Below are 17,289 nucleotides of genomic sequence, written 5' to 3' on the forward strand. Positions count from 1 at the left end.
GGGGGGCGGCCGCCCCTGCGAGCAACATGGACCAAAGCGTCGTGGATCACCCGGTGACCCTCATCATCAAGGCCCCCAACCAGAAATACACCGACCAGACTGTTAACTGCTTTCTGGAGTGGACTGTGGGCAAGCTCAAATCTCACCTCTCTGACGTCTACCCCAGCAAGCCGGTGAGTTGTTGGCCAGCTCTTCCCGTGCGGCTGGCGCTGCCTGCTCAAGGCTCCCCTAGGTTCTCTGCAGGATAAACGGGAGTCCTGCTGCCGGAGAGGCGTCCCTGAAAAGGCCGTGCCTGGCTCTCTGCTTTCAGGCGAGTTGGCAGTACAAACAGCTGCGCTTTTGTGTGGTTTGAGATCGTAGTGCAGCACCTGGAAGGTTGTATCGCCGAAGATACCAGTTAATGCTCCGTGTAAGTTCATTAGAAACCGGAATTTAGATATCTCAACTCAAATTTAGTAATTTCTGTAAACGTGAGAGTTCTGTCGAAGGTAACTACAGTATTTCAGCAATACAGCTAAAGTTACTGTGATCCAGTGAATTCACTGAGGTGTGGAGCAGATAGGTGTTTATTAATAATATTGTTTGAAATGTGGAATTGAACGACCTCCAGATTTATTTGCCTTCTTTTTTTCTTCCCCTCTTGGAAAGCCTTTTTTTCCGAGAGGCTGAAAACTGCTGTCAGATGTTCTACTAACTTGTGTGACAGTTGTGACTGTATTTTTTAAAAAAATATGAGCTTTTATATTGTTACTTACTGTGGAAAGTATGATTTCTTAATGAATTTTTAAGTTCTATGTTTGGGAATTAAGAATAGGCTATGCAGAGCTATACAGGTAATAACAGAAAGATAATACTGTACCTGTTTAGAATGACAGTTGTACAGAGCGGTATATTTGAAAATTTGTTCCAGAAAACTGTGCAAAGGGAGTGGCTTTGCCTCCACCTTGCATCAGCATGTGGGGTCTAGACCTTGCTATGGAAAACATCAGACAAAGGTTGTATTTATATTACAAATAATTAGTAGTCACCTAGTCCAGTGGAAGAATTATTGGCACTGATGATTTCTTTTTTGGGGGTGACAGGAGAGGGACAGAGGGCAAAATAGTGGCTTTGTGTCTCACTGGGGATTTCTGCCTTGTGGAAAAAGCAGAATAAAAGCAGTCAACAGCTTTGGCTGTGTCACTGGTACGTTGAGATCTGTTAAGCAGTATTTGAGAGTTTATGGGTTTAGTTATTGCTGTGAGTAATTCTCTGCTGAGAGAGCCTATCTGCTGTAAAAGAAACAAATACATGACTTCAGCTGATTGCGGCTTCATCCTCCTCACCAGAATCTCCTCCTGTGACGTATTTGTGTTTAAACACTAGTTTTCTGACTCATCCTGTGATCTTGGTAAATTTGGCTTCTAGGAAGAGCTCTTAACGAACAGGAGGTTTTTATGTTGTACTGTGGGTTTTAACCAGTAGTACAACATTAAATTTCAGTTTCCTGGAACATCTTTCTTTTGTTGAAAATTGATTCCTCAGCATGCCTCCCCTTATTGAATAACTAGTGCAGAATCCCCAAAACTCTTCTGGGTTGAAGAATGGGGAGTTTCCTAAGTAAGGATTATCCCAGTAATTCAGATTTAATTTGGATATACTGTACTTGCCATTAAACTAGTAAGTGAACACTATTTTTATTTCATAGAACCTTTAAAGTTAAAGTAATAACATGGGAGGGGAGAAAGTTGAAACTACATCAGTGTCAAAAACTTGTTGATCAAATTTCTACGTACCCTGAATGTGATGGGTCCTGGAAATAACTTCTATTACAACGCCACATTAAGAGTGTGAGAGTACACCAGAACCCAGATGCTCTGTGCAGGTATTGCAGTGTTCTTGAAGTGAAGGGAGTAAACCAGAAATCAGTTGCTGTTGGTGCTGTACACAGCCTTGCAAGTTTTCGTGTGTGACTTGTACCTTATTCTCCTATACACATCTGCAAATTAGTCGGTAAACTGGTGGTAACTGTAAATGTTGGCATTTAAAATTCATTAAAAGTATATAATCAGAAAATGAGATGGTTAAAATAGACTGAAAAGAAGTTAGGCCTCGAGACAGTGGTGTTTGATTCCCCCTCCCCCCCTCCCTCCCCTCCAGATTAGTTTGTGTAAATGACAGCTAAATATAAAGAAATTCCAAATAGAGGCACATTTAAATTGCTTTAGTTGTTATTACGTGTAGTTGTTTGTGCTAAGGTTCACACTTGGCAGTATTTTTTCCCCCCCCCGACTGGACCAATTTTTCATAGCTAGAGTACTGCAGTTACATTGTCCCTACATTAAATCTTTCTGTAAGAAGAGAAAACTTGGGAAATCAACCTGTATGTCCCAGTCTGGTAGATCTTACATTAACTGTTTCATTGATTCCACCCATAAATGTTAATTTAAAACTGCTGTCTCTCATTTCCTTAGTAGCTGTCATCTGGGAAATCACCCTGTATGTCCCAGTCTGGTAGTCTGGTTAATCTTACATTAACCGTTTCATTGATTCCACCCATAAATGTTAATTTAAAACTGCTGTCTCTCATTTCCTTAGTAGCTGTCATCTAGTGTATACTTTGCCCACAGTTCTGACCAGATGCGGCTGTTTGGATTTTTGTTTCCTATGGAAGAATGGGGAAGAGGCTGAGTGACCCAAATAATGGATCTTATAGCTGAAACAGGATAGCTCAGTGACTGTCTGTGTTTCTGAAGGAAGTTGCTGTATTGGCTTGGGTTTGGTGGTGTAGGAGATGCGCTGGGTGCAGCTAATGTGGACTTAAGCATTTCAGGAGTCTTGCTTGAAGAATGGAAGAACAAAAACACTAGCTGATGGATTCTGAGATTTGAATACATACTGTTTGCTTTATGTTCTGAAAACTGTTCTTGTTCTAACATTCATATTCTAGAATAATTTTATCTGATGCTGTGTGCTTGCTTCTGAAAATGAGGCTACTCTATATGTTTTTTTAAGCCTTTTTCCATCACAGTTTGGTGTTTGAGCTAGCAGTGAGCATGCTGTTCTTGAAGCAGGAGCTGTGGTAGTGAACCTCCTCTAGCAGAGGCTGAGTTTAATGCCTTTTACATTTATTTTGACGTACATGTGAATTCCTGTGTTTTCACGTTTATCACCTCTTCTCCCATCTGCATTTAAGAAAACCCACATTGCAGAATCCCAGGATAGCTTTCATCCTGAGAACTGTAAGGGTTAATCCTGCAGTGCACAGTTAGGTATTTGAGTTACATAGTGAGGAGTGTGGGGTTTAAGACCTCATCTTGCCCCATTAATGTCTCTGGCTCTAGATTACCAGTACTCAGTGTGTGCCTTTTCTCCTTGGTTCTGTAGGGAGCTGAAACACATTACTGAAGGCTACATAATAGTCAGCTTTGAGGGGTCATTTTAATCTAGCAGTTTCTTCTCTAAAGTATCCATATTAAAAAAGTGATTTATAGAATCACAGAATGGTTTGGGTTGGAAGGGACCTTAAGGTCCATCTAGTTCCAACCCCCCTGCCATGGGCAGGGACACCTTCCACTAGACCAGGTTGCTCAAAGCCTCATCCAGCCTGGCCTTGAACACTTCCAGGGATGGGGCATCCACAACATCTCTGGGCAACCTGTTCCAGTGCCTCACCACCCTCTCTGGGAAGAACTTCTTCCTGATATCTGATCAGGAAAGAAACCTCCCCACTTTCAATTTAAACCCGTTACCCCTTGTCCTGTCACTACAGGCCCTTGTAAAAAGTCCCCCCCAGCTTCCTTGTAGCCCCTTCAGGTACTGGAAGGCTGCAATAAGGCCTCCCTGGAGCCTTCTACTACTTCTACTACTATTTATACTACTTGTCATGTTTGAGAAGGTAATTTATTAGATGGAGTTGAGGAGAAGTTAATGTATAAGGTACTGAAGAGAAGAATCTGAATTTGACCATGTAGAAAGCTGTATTATAAGTGGGACAGGCAAAACCAATGCTCCATTGCCATGTTGGATGATGGTACGGAGATTGGGAGTTTGGTTTTCTTTCTGTTGTTGTTGTAAGCAGTTAAAACAAAACAAGCAAAACACCTGTGCTAATTAAGCTCCAGCTAATCTGTCTCAGGACCTAGAAACAAGGTTTCTGAGACTTCTCCTCTGGCTCCCTTGGTCATTCAAAAGCAAAAAGTTTCTAATTTACAGGAAATCAAATTTTTCTGACATCTTGATGCATGCTGCAGACTGTTGTTTTCTAAGAAGGCCTTTCCCAAATACAGAATGCAGGTAAGCTTGTATTCTGTTAGCAGCCTGTTCCTGCTTGAAGTGGTGTAGTTCTAAAGAACTGTCTGAGACAAGATAGGCATTTTTTTGTTGCTGCTTTACACGTAAATAGAAATAGTTCAGCATTGATGTTGAGTTCATTGCAGTGTTTTATCCGTGTGAGCTGCAAATAACTAGTGCCCCGCCTTGTGAGACTTACAAAAAGTGTATTACGTCACTAATTAAAGATACAGAAAAATGCAGAAGAATGTGGGAAATGATTGTTCAATTGAAGTGATATTCTGTATGTGGGAGGTTCTGCACTCAGTTTTTGAAGATGTATTTAGTCATGAATAGCTCATATGAATTTGGTAAAAGAAGTTAAAGCAAAAGCTCCTCAGGTACTCTAAAAGCTTTTTCTAATCAGCAATCTGGATCTGAGATACTCATGTGGTAGTATTAGCATGAGTAAGACTTCAGAGTGGGCAATAGAAGGCTGGGAGAGAAAGAGGAGAGGTGTTGTGAGACTAGCTGTTTGCCTGATGGGGAAGTTGTTCAGATATTTCATGCTGATAATGCATGTCTGTTCCTCTGATGCTAGGCTAGATTTCTTCATATTTATGTTAGTGCTCCCTTTCAACTGATAAATGCTATGGTATTAATTCAGAATGCAAGCAGGAGTTAAACTGAACTGATGTACCCGTAGGATTCTCTTTAAAATTCTTGGTATGGGTGAATATTTAGGAGCTTTTTCCAAAACAAGCCAAAAACCCCTCTTTATTCACAGATTTGAAGCCTGTTAGTGACCCGTTAGTATTAGAAGTATTTAAAACTCCTGATAGCATGAACTGAATTGGGTGAGGTTGGGGTTTTTATTATGTTTAACTAAGCAAGCTGCCTATTGCTGAAGTGTAGTGGACGTCTTACTGTAGGTAGGTACCCCAGATATTTTCTAAAAAGAACTTTGGCATTCCCTCTTCTGTGTTGAATAATTAAAAGTTATTACCTTATGAATAACGAACGCATTGTTTGCTTTAAATAAATAAATAAATCCTTGTTTGCAGTACTAAGGTATTTTAAACTGGAAGTGTAAGAACGGGCTAAAAAGCTTACCAAAGCTTGAAGGCTACCTTAAAAAAAAAAAAGTCCTTTTGCTGCTTCATGCTTTTTAATGCTTTCCTCCTTGTTTCTTCTTGTGATTTTTCTTTCTTTTTTCCTTTGGGTGAGGGAAGGGGCTAATAACAGAAATTCTGTGTCGAGAAAGATTGAAATTTCTGCCCTTCCTCTGCATATCTTAATTATCATTCCATCGTTCTCTTTTTTTTTTTCTTTGCCCCAGATTACTTTTCCATCTACTTTTTCAGCGAGTGCCTGGGAATGAGAGAAGGGTAAAGAACGAATCTGTAAAAGAAAGGAATTTACTATGCTTGTTAGGGGGTGTTTGTTTTTTTTTTACTCGCAGCATTTGCCAGTTAAGTGCTGTTTAATTGTTACGGCACTCCTGCTGAGTGCATAGTAACAGGATCCTTTTCCAGAATTAATTTGTGAGTTGGACTTGTGGAGCCTCTGAAATGTTTTTAAGGCTATCTGTTGGTGGTTGGAGTCATAAGGGGTTTTGTCATCTGCGAATGTTATCTCCAGCTGTATATCTGTACAGCAGGAAAAAGCTAAATTCCTTTCTTTGTCCCATCTCCTAGTCTACAAAGGATCAGAGACTGGTGTATTCTGGCAGACTGCTTCCTGATCACCTGCAGCTGAAAGATGTTCTCAGAAAAGTAAGCTTTATATCAACACCATATGATACTTGATCAAACCCCCTTTTTGGGAAATAGGAATTTAGATCTGTGTTGTTTAGCTTCAAATTTTCATTGTTGTGTTGAGATGTAACCACATAATGTTGATACGTTCAGGAAGATGTATTTTTTTAAATATCCCTTGTATGTAGGATTGTGATACTTATGGATTGAGGCATGCTTCCAATGGGTGGGAGGGCAAGTAGGCTATGGAATTCTCAGACAAGTGGTATGTAGTATAGGGTGACTTCTTTGGACAGTTCCCACTATGACCTCAGAGGAATCATTTATAACAAGATTTGTGCTCACTTGGGGCATCACTTCTTGGATGTACTTAAATCCAAGAACTTAAATTAAAAATGGCACTTATGTAAACAAATTAGAATTCTGGTTTTGCATATAAATACATTACCCTTAAATTCATGAACTGGTTTTGCTGAGAAAGCTATTTGCTGTCCTGGTTTTGTTTGTCAGCTGTCAAAAATGTCATCAGGAATGGCTGAAAGTTCTTGGGTTTTTTAATTGCTTTTTTTTATCCTGCTGATTTGTCTTGGAAAAAATAATTTTACTAATCTAACTTTGGATTTTTCAGTCAATATGTAAATTAAATCCAAATCATGAATACACATGACATCTGATGTGGGAAGTCTTGAAATACTTGGTTCTTAAATCAGTTCAAATAGTTTGAATTGATGCTACCAAGTGATAGGGACTTCATTAGTAAAGCTCTTAAAAAATACAGACAATAAGATGATATTTAGGGCAGATTATCAAGAACTTTATTTCAGTTTTGGTGGTAGCAGAAAACATACTGCATTATGTTGAGTAGTCTTTACACTCCTTGTAAACAGATTGGGATGCATCAGGAGATGTAATTGGAAATGCTTTAGTTCAGTAAACAGTTACACAGTTTTTAATCCTATGAAATAAGTAAGCTTTGTAATACAGTACCTGGTGTTGATACTTTTTTTGTAATATATTAAGGTAAAAATCAATGTACAGGCTGCAAGAGTAGTTTACGTTTTAGTACTTAGTATGGAGGGACAGTTTCTAATGGAGAATAATGCTTCAGTGAGAGTGGGCACCTGATCTTCCATATTCAGTATGAAGAAACAGTTGCAGAGGTGTCTTGAGCAGACTAACACTCCCGTTACTTTATAATCTGCATTCTGAAATAGGTTTAATTAGAATGGATTTAACTGCTTACCAAAAACAATTGAAATCTACCGTGCATGGGTTTACTGGAAAACTGAAGCTGGACTACTACCCCAACCAGTATATGTTTTGTACCACTTAAATTAATGAGAATACTTGTATAACTTACCTCAGAGCTTGGTTTTGCTTGTTAAGGACAAAATGAAGTCTGAAGCCCTTCAATTCCCTTGGCCTGCTTAGAGCAGACTAGTTCTAGAAAACACGATTTCAAACCCTGCTTATGTATTGGAGGAGAAGCTTTGCCTGACTAATGTTTGCCTTCACTCTGTGTGGGCTATATTGGATTTTAAAGGCATTTTAGTAGCTGTAGCCCTTGGGTTTTGTTAAAGAAATACAGTGAATTTAGAAACATACTCATCAATCTTAAGCACAAAATTAAAAATTTGGTCTGAGTTTTTTTGTGTTCAAGCTTTTAAGAGCTCTTTGGAAAAGAGGTATGATTACTTTTAAATTCAATTTCATTCTTTACCACGTTCTTCCTACTTTGGTTAGCTATGAACTGGTGTTACCAAGGATTTACTAAATCTCTCAAATTAGCATGGTGATGCTCAGCTCAAAGGGTGCTGATACAAAATTCCTTGAGGCTGTAGGCTGTGGTGCTCTTTGAGCACGGCGATGTTGAGCATGGTATGTGTAAGTATGGACGTATGAATACAGGTGCCCTCTGTAAGCTTACAGGTAATATCTAGCTTCCTTTGTCTCTCCGAGTGGCGTGAGGCCTTATCTGGGAAGAAGGTAACCAGTTAGGTTAGTATGCTGATCACCTGCGTGCAGTGCTCGCTGATCACTGCTTTATTACCACTGATTAGTAAGAAACTACGCTTAATGTAATAATGAGGCTGTGCTTGAGGCTGGAAACTGATCATGCGGAGGAGTTTAAATTAATGGGGATACGGGTAGGCTGTGCTAGCAGGGATGCACAACCATTTATCCATTTTTCTTCATTCCTAAAGATTAAGACTTAAAAATGAGTAAATATGTGTGTTAACATGTTTTAATATTTTTTTAAAAACCCCCCAAGCCTGGTATTTCTAAATGTCATCTCATTAAAAACAGCAGCTTGACTGCACCATGCTGCCTGCAGAAGAAGACAGACTTGTTGTTGCTTTTCTTGTTTAAAATCTGGTTACTGAGGAAGCTGTCGTGTTCAATTTAAATACAGTTGTAGCTACTGTTGTTGCTATGGCCATATATGCTTCAGACGGGCGGGTGTAATGGGGTGTTCTCATTTGGTGCAGTGAAATAGCTTCAGGTGGAAGTTATGGCCCCTTTTTGGGGGGGGGTCATATTGATGAAGAATTGGTGTGGGCTGATTACGTGTATGCTGACATGGCTTCAAGTGGTGCCACTTGTTCACTGCCTTACTTTCAAATATTTAGGAATACTCAAGTCCCACCTAGCACTTCAAATAGCATTCCCTGAGTATGAAATATTTGCAGGGGATCTTCAGTTGGGCTTGAACCAAGTTTGGAGTGAGTGAAGCAGAGGCAATGGCTGGTACATCTTTCTCATCTTGGTCTGCTTGTGGAATTCCAGCACCTGTATTTCTCACATACCGTGATGTCTTTATTGAATAACACTCACGGTTAGATCTCAGTGCAAATGTAAGCATTGTTAACTTCAGGGAAACCAAGCCCTGTAAAGGGTTTGAGGTTTTTCTAAAACGAAAGTTAAAGCTTATGATGTACTTCCTCTTGTTTTTCTGTGTGGTCTTCCATTGGTTCTGCTGTAGTGCAGTTCCAGAACAACTGGGGCGAAGTGAATATTCAGTGTGTTATCGTGGAGAGCTTCTAAGAAAACTTCAGTTGTGAAACAGCAGACTTCTCTTGTGCTAGGCTCAAGTATTGCTTTATGGTCTCTCCATTTTGTATAATGTGTTTTTTTACTGATTGCAAATGCAACTTTGAAAGTGGATTTTAAAAGACGTTTCTTTGCTTGTAAATTTCTCAAGTATTGTTGCTTTAGCTCTTCAATTTCTTTAATTTTTAGCAAGATGAATATCATATGGTTCATCTGGTATGTACTTCCCGGACACCCCCAAGTTCTCCAAAACCCAGCACCAGTAGAGAGCGTCACGGAGCTTCAACCTCCAGCAGTAGCTCAGTGAGTTTTTTTTCCCCCCTACACAGGACATGAATTTCTTCTACACTGAGGAAGCTTTCCAGGAATTTTTCTTTATTTTACAGTCTAATTTTAAAAATCCTGTGGTATGAATTTGTACAATTAGACTTGATTAAGGGTAGCACTTTATTTAAACAAAGATGATCCTTTTTCAGATTGTAACACAATCTTATGAGATGATAAAGCACTACTTTTTATAAACTGTTCTTTATTTTTAACACTTTATTAAAAAGCACATTTCTAAAAAAACCCTATCTTTGGCAGAAATTTAGCAGTGTATTCAGTTAAAAAGTTCTGATTTATTTTGTGGAAATTTGTCCCGCTGAAGAGAGACCAGTCAAAGCGGTGTCCTTATTCAGAGATGGGCAGGTGGAGCTTGGCCAGCATCCATTCTGCTTGCCTTGGCTAGTACTTACTTAGCTTCAAGGTGGTCATAGTGTGTAAGACAGTGAGAAGTTTGGCAGAAATTTAGCAGTGTATTCAGTTAAAAAGTTCTGATTTATTTTGTGGAAATTTGTCCCGCTGAAGAGAGACCAGTCAAAGCGGTGTCCTTATTCAGAGATGGGCAGGTGGAGCTTGGCCAGCATCCATTCTGCTTGCCTTGGCTAGTACTTACTTAGCTTCAAGGTGGTCATAGTGTGTAAGACAGTGAGAAGTAGGCTGTGTTCTTAACGTTTTACTAGTTAGGCTGTTGACAGAACATTTGCTTAGGGCGTTTTGAGTCTTAACCCTCTTCACACCTTCCAAAAATGATGATGTTCTCTGGTTGTACTGTTCTACTGGAAGGGCAGTTAATGTTTCTGTGGATGACTTGGTTGTCATCACTGTAATTCTCTCTGCTTTCTCCAGAGCTGGCAGTATTACTGAGTGACTCTTGAAGGTTAGTCAGAAAGGAATGTTTTGGGTGCTTCTCATCTGTGGTGTGTTGATTATCAGCGTTTGGGAAATACCCTTCCAGTAATGCGCTGTCTTCATTTCCCCCTGGCTGCTGTGTGACAGGTAGAAACATGAGCAGTTTAAGCAATAGTACACAGTGGACAGTGGTTCCATAGTCCCTTCAGAGGCTGTATGTGTGTATCTTTGCAAGCAGGATGCAGGGGGCCTCCTTTGTGATTGATCAGTTGTGAATGTCGTATTTAAATGACTGTAGTAATGACTGCTTAAAGCAGTCGGTATGCACAGTGTTAAGTTCATAATACTTTGAAGGAAACAACCTATCCCCAGAGCTTGAATGGCCTGTGTTCTTCCTGGTTTTTTTTATTTTCCCCCGCTGTCTAGTGGTAAATTTTTCTTGTTTTCCCTTGTAGGGCAAATGTGATATGGATGTCTTAAGTAATTGCAGCCTCTCGCTTCCTGAGCTGTCAGACTTGAAGAGAATTTTCTACTGAGTAAACATCACAGTAACGCTTAGCAATAGCATTCAGGGACTTACTAAAACTACAGTAGTGCATGTCAGTGGCCAAATTGCAGTCTCGCTGTGGTGACAATCAAGCAAAGCCAGCTGTTCTCCTACTTCCAGGGTTAAGTATTGATCTTGGAAAGCACAGAAGGTCTGACACTACTTGTAGGTGTGTTTCTGGGACCCTAAGTAGTTCCTAGCTACTTCCCCACTCAGCACTGAGCACAGCAGTTGGGATTGGGCAGCTAGCACAGTGAAGATGGTGAAGAGTAGAAGGGGAAACTGAAGATAAGAACAGAGGAATGGTATTTTAAGTCACTGCAGACACTTGTCTCTGAATATAAAGTCGTATCCTGAGGTTGTAGTTACTTTTGTTGATGGCAGCCACTAGGATTTTTGTTGCTGCTGAATATTCTTTGGATTGAGCTTCAGTTTGGTTCAGCTTTGATTCCTGGTGACATGTGGTTTTCTCTGGGACCTATTATATGTGCACCTGAGTGCAATTTTAAATTTCTGTTTTTACTAAAGGCTTGCCAGAACCATTAAAACCCCAGAAGACTTGCCTGGGGCTTATATTCTCAATAGAACTTGTGGAAAAAAAAAGTAGAGCAAATAGTTTTTTAAGACACAATAATAAATCTTGTAACTTTGGCAAAAAGATCCCCAACCTCAGTTTTTATTTATTTTTAAGAATTTGGACCGTTCTGGATCAACTGCTGCCTCACCCACAAACCAAGAAGCTTCGTCTACATCTTTGAACACTAGTGCAGATGGAGTGAGGCATCGTAACCTTCCACAAGCACAAAGCAATCCCATACCGAGCCACCAGTTCCCTTATTTAATGCAAGGGTAAGTGAGATTGAAGCAGTCCTCAGCTCCTTGATACTCGTGATTCTTTGATACTTGATACTTTAATTGTTCAGTTACAACTATGTTTCTTTCTGCAGTCTGCAAAATGAGTGGGCTAGTTCGTCTTGAAGCATGTCACACTTAGAAACACTTTTGATGTGAATATTAATGTCTTTAGCCAGAAGACAATCAAAGATTAAGTGTTCATGGTGCTCTGCTTCAGGCTATTTTTTTTTTCTTCATGCTTTCTGCCCTCAACTTTCTGTTCAGAAGTGCAGCTGTAATATTTATCTAGTAGAAGTAATTAGTGATGTAGCTGATAAAATTATTGCTTCTGGTTGCGTTTTCTATTCCTTTATTGTAAACATCAACCCTAAATTCCTATCAGAATACGGTGGTTCTTTGGTTTTGACACACAAGAGATGTAACACTTCTGCATATTGGATTCAGCTGTAGAAATGATCTGCGGGTGTTTTGAGTACTTGTATCTGCATTTTTCGTACACACCAATGAAATGTAACCAGCATACGTTTCTAGATCAGATCTCTTAACTTTCAGGTTTCTGTCTGTATTTTTTTGCACTTAAGCAGCTTTAAGAATTTTTAACCCATGTGACCTTTGCAGCTTCTTAAACTATTTTTTTTTTGGTGGTGTTTTCTTCCAAGGGGAAAACAGGAGGATAATGCATTCTGAGGTGATAGTTATCATTTCCTCAGGGACCGCTTTAAAGATACACCCTTCTTAGGGTGTTATCCCACTATGGCATAGATTCTAGAGATTTTCTTTGGAGAATGGTTAAAAAAAAAACAAACGAACCACAAATGAAAACCACCCCAACAAACAACAACAAACCACACACACCACAAAAAACCTGGAGCCTGCTAACAGTAACAATTTTTTCTGTCACTGGAAAGAAAACAGATGCTAAGAACAGCTGAAAGTTCATTTCGTTTCAGTTCAATTTACTTGCTCTCTCATTAGAGTTAACATAGACTTTACTGGTTGTCATGGTTTCAGCTCAGCCAGTGACCAGGCACCACCAGTCCGCTTGCTCACTCCTCCCCCTGGTGGGATGGGGAAGCAAAAATAAAAGGACAAGCAGAAGGAGGGATCGCTCATCCATGATGGTCATGGGCAAACCAGACTCCGCTGGGGGGAGGGAAATGATTTGATTTGTTACCAATCAAATCAGAGTAGGATAATGAGAAATAAAACCAAATCTTAAAAACACTTTCCCCCACCCCTCCCTTCTCTCCAGGCTCAGCTTGTCTCCCCATTTCTCCAGCTCCTACCGACGGTCAGTGGGGGTTGTGGTCAGTCCATCACATGTTGTCTCTGCTGCTCCTTCCTCTTCAGGGGGAGAACTCCTCCACCGAGTCACGGGCTCTTTAGGCCAGTGGTGTGCTCCAGCATGGGGCCTTCCCTGGGCTGCAGGCGGGTCTCCATGGGGGCAGGAGCACAGCCTGCCCTCTCACCATGGGCTGCAGGGGAACCTCTGCTCTGGGCACCTCCTCCCCCCACCTTCTGCACTGACTTGGGTGTCTGCCTGGTTGGTTGTCTCCCAACCAACCAGGCTGTATTTTTTTTCCCTCTTAAATACATTCTCCCAGAGGCACTGCCACTGGCTGGCTCGACCTTGGCCAGAGGCACGTCTGACTTGGAGTCAGGGAAGCTTCTAGCAGTCTCTCACAGCAGCCACCCCTGTAGGCCCTCCCGCTGCTACCAAAACCTCGCCACACAAACCCAACACATTAGTCTGGCCAGTTTTAATTCAGAATTCCTTTTTATTATTTATGATAAGTACTTTATTATTTATCTGAAATGCACTGTCAGCTGGGAAGAAGTTGCCTTTGCAGTGGGTGGAACACTTAGTTGTTCTGACCACATGCATCTCTGTAGAAGTGGTTACGCTTGCCTTTGTGACAAAGCTAAGTGGCACTAGGTTGACTGTCAAGACTGCTCTTTGTTGTGATGTAGATTAAATCCAGAAGCAATTTATTGTGTGTTGTGTAAATTACTAATCTGTAAGAAGTTTTAATGGTTTTGTAATTAGCTTTTCAAATAAGCATACCCAGAGAGTGAGGTTTTTGGCAGTATCCATGGTGAACTCAGTAGCCTGTGGACTTAAAAAAAGGCAACAGAACCGTTAATCAGTCGTCAGGCTGAAATAATTAAAATACAGTGGGAAGCATTGGTTTGGGAGACATCACTGTGTTTGAAAAAAAAGAGTAACTTTAAAAATAAATAAAGAAAAATACTAAACCTTTGTCTGTACTAGTAAGTAGTGTGGATTGAGAGGAGGGGATCTGTAGGCTGAAGGAGGTTCTGAGGACCTGACATCAACCCTGCACATATTCCAGGGTTTTGTGTCTGTCTTGAGCCATGTCTAGTTTGGTCACCTGGAACCAGGTGCCTCTTTGTGGCTAAAGAGCGTTAGCAGTGCACCTAAATCACATCTTTCAATTTAATGTAATCCAAGTGGAATCCAGGTGGTCATCCAAAAGCATTCTGTGGTGCAAACAAAACTGTAGTAAGAGGAAGTGACTGGAGAGTCGCTTCAAATGTGCAGTCCTGACCTGAAAAGAAATACCAAAATAAATGGACACTAAATAACCTTAGGCCTTTTTTCGTAAAAGTAACCTAATGGAATGCTATCAGAACTTGAGGTAGATCTTTGCTGCAGACTGCTGGGCACTAGCAGTGCTCCACTCCCAGCAGTCTGCGCCAGCTGTAGTTTTGTGTTGCCTCATGAAACCCTTTTAAATGCTTTCAGGAATCTCAGGCGTATCTGTGTTTGCTGTAGGGTGCTGCTCCTTGTGTTCCAGCAAGAAGAAATGCCTTCTGGTTTTTAGCTGCTCTCTTAAACATGGTTTGGGGCAATGGAATCTCTTTAATGTTATGCACACAGACTGAGACTTTTTAGGAACAGTGAAGATTCGTAGCTGAAATTTGTGTTGCTGTATGGATTTTTCTTACTGCTTGATGATGAAACAGTTACTCTAGCTGCATGATGAACTATGGGCTCTGCCAATGGGGGAAGGTCTCTGTATGTTTGGAAACGTGTAAGCATCGGTTTTCTTGAGCATTTTGCAACACTTTTCATTAGTAATTTGTGCAAATAAGTGACATGCATGTTAGATGATTAAATGATGGTTTTGATGGTTTTTCAGTTCCTGGCAAAAAGCTTTAATGCACGAGTCGTATATCCTTTGGGAAAATGGCTAACTCAGACTGTTAAAATATTATAAAAAAGGCAATTTAAAACTTTCTGCTGCTTTTGAGCTTTTGTAAATATGTTTTCTAAAAAGTCTAGGCTTGATTTGGGATTAGGTGAATAGTTTATATTACAATTTCTCGAGTCAGTCTTTCGCTGGGTAGAGCAAGCACAGCATTGTCTGCTTCTGTGGACTCAGTCCTGGATCAGGGCCCCAGTGTGCTAGGCAGGTACAAGTGGAACAGATGGGCTCAGTCCTGAAATGGCTGGCATTTCAGATTGGAGCGTACTTGGAAGCAGTAAACAGACAAGAAACATCAAGGCAGTGAGATTATTTGTCAGGTGTGGGCAGTCCATCTGACTAAATGTTTTTCTATTGTGTACATAGTAGTGTTTGAAAGCAAACAACAAAATGAGGTGCTGACAGCATACAGTATGTTCTAGGACATAAATACCTTGCTTCATCAGTAGCCTTTGCTCGCTGTATTTTTTTTTAATTAGTAAATAACATAGTGGAGGATATTGAAATATCACTTCAGTTGATAGCCCAGGCTCTCATGAGACTAACACTAAATGAGATGTCTTGGTGGGTCAGGGTCATCAAACAGATGCAGGTATTGTCAGTCATGCAGTTGGCAGACGTTGAGCTTTTAAGTCTGAATAAAAGGTCTTGTTTTTCCATTAGTGCTGAGCAGCATCTTCATGGTGACACTAGCTAACTAGTCTGACCTTACCCTCAAGTTAAATCCCAGTTAGCTCATTTTAGGCATCTTCCATAGACCAAAAGAAGTAATTTTGATCTTTCTAGCCATTTAAGGAGTAGCATGCCTCCTTCTTTTCAGAATATCCTGAAGCTACCTCTACCATTTGAACCTTAAAAACCCCTTTCTGACTTAAGTAACTGTTCTTCTGCTGTCTGCTCTGCTTAGTTCTCCAGTCTTGGAATGCCTGTGCCTATCCAATTTGCTTCTCTGCTCTTGTGTTGTTACTGCCATTCTTTCGAAATACTCTGCTTCCTGCCTCTTTCTCCTCCTTTTGGAAAAAGATGAGGAGAAAGCACATGCTACTTTCCTTTTTATTCTAACAGCAAGCCGACTTGCTTTGCCGAGAAGAGCCTCTTCCTTTGGAAAGGTTCTCACTGGAACATGTTACGCAGTGTTTAGAGTTGTTCCTGAATTTCAAAAGCGAACTTAATACCCTGGCAGCTGTAATAGCTGTATAATTGACAACATCTGCCTCATTCAGGTTTTTGATGAGCAAATAAAATGCTGAGCTAGTTGGCATCCTAAGGCAGAAGCCAGTTCTTGAATATTGCTGTTTACGTTTTCTCATTAATGGAGTCGGATCTTGAGAAGTTAAGTCTTGCTCCTCAGAAGGTCCCATTTCCTAGAAAAGCTGTTGGGGGGGCAGGGGGAGAGAGCTGAGGGAAAAAAATCTCACCAAAATATTTGAATGCGAAAGAACGTTACATAACTGAAGTCTGCTGTGGTTTGTCTTGGTTGACTGATTTCTTAACCTACTGCTAAGCTTTAAGACCTCAAGAAAGCAACTTTTAAGAGTTTGGAGAAAGTAGAGGTTCAAATTGTGTAATATTTCTAAAAAGCTGTATCTGTAAGGGAGAGCTGTTAGCCTAAGGCCTCTCAGCTGTTGTTGAGCTCAGCTGAGCAGCTTTGAAGAAGAACCAGCCTGTAACTGGTGAGAAAACGAGTTGGTGAATTGGTGCACAACTCACTCGGGGAAGTTGGGTAGGGCTGCTTGTTGGTGACTGAACTGCGTGTGGTTGGGCAGTGAGCTGTCCCACCTGTTCACGTGTGATATTCTACCTGCTTGGAACTGAGACATTGCTCAGTGATTTGTCACGAAGTAGGACTGAATGACCCCCCATGTAGAATATTTGAATTATCTTTACGTTTTGAGGGTCAGTGTTTTATGAATTCTGGAGGAGTCTTATTTCTCAGTGTTTGCCAGTTTAGGGTGCAGGGAAAACGCGTTTCTTAAAACTTGCAGCCATGAAGATAAAAGCATGATGGATGTTTTTCAACAGCAGCTTGACAGCTTTCCTGTTCAAGCAGGTTAGTTATGCATAAATAAGTAGCATCAGCGGGCTGCCAGTTCACCCTTGCAATTTCTGAAAGAACCCTAGAGTATTGCCTATGATTACCTCAGTTTGTATATGGTACCAGGGAAGTAGCTTTTGCTTGCCTTCCCCCCCCCTCCCCGGCTCCTCAAACTATTGTCAAAACAGGTTATGACTAAATAGAAACATGAACAGTTTTAGTGGAAGTCATGGAGTTGCATGGCAGGCTCTTACTCAGAACTACAGTAAAATGCTTATTCATGTGTAAGGTGGAAAAAAAGGAATTTAATGTCTTCCTCCCATCTTTCTTTCTAGGCATGTCTTGTGTATCTGAATGCCTGGTAGACTATGGCTGGAGTGTCAGAATGGA

At 40.6% G+C, this 17,289-nt stretch overlaps 1 protein-coding gene across 1 annotated transcript; it reads left to right on the top strand.

Annotated features, from left to right (window-relative positions):
* Window positions 1-7: 7 nt before the first annotated feature.
* On the top strand, window positions 8-11,628 carry LOC104512112 (homocysteine-responsive endoplasmic reticulum-resident ubiquitin-like domain member 2 protein; the record flags this gene model as incomplete). Its single annotated transcript, XM_010154964.1, has 4 exons — window positions 8-173; window positions 5,949-6,026; window positions 9,249-9,362; window positions 11,471-11,628. Coding segments are annotated over exons 1-4 (497 nt in total), but the record flags the coding sequence as incomplete, so codon positions are not given.
* Between the last annotated feature and the right edge of the window lie 5,661 nt (window positions 11,629-17,289).

This window comes from Eurypyga helias, unplaced genomic scaffold (genome assembly GCF_000690775.1).
Source record: "Eurypyga helias isolate BGI_N326 unplaced genomic scaffold, ASM69077v1 scaffold27407, whole genome shotgun sequence".
Lineage (NCBI taxonomy): Eukaryota > Metazoa > Chordata > Aves > Eurypygiformes > Eurypygidae > Eurypyga > Eurypyga helias.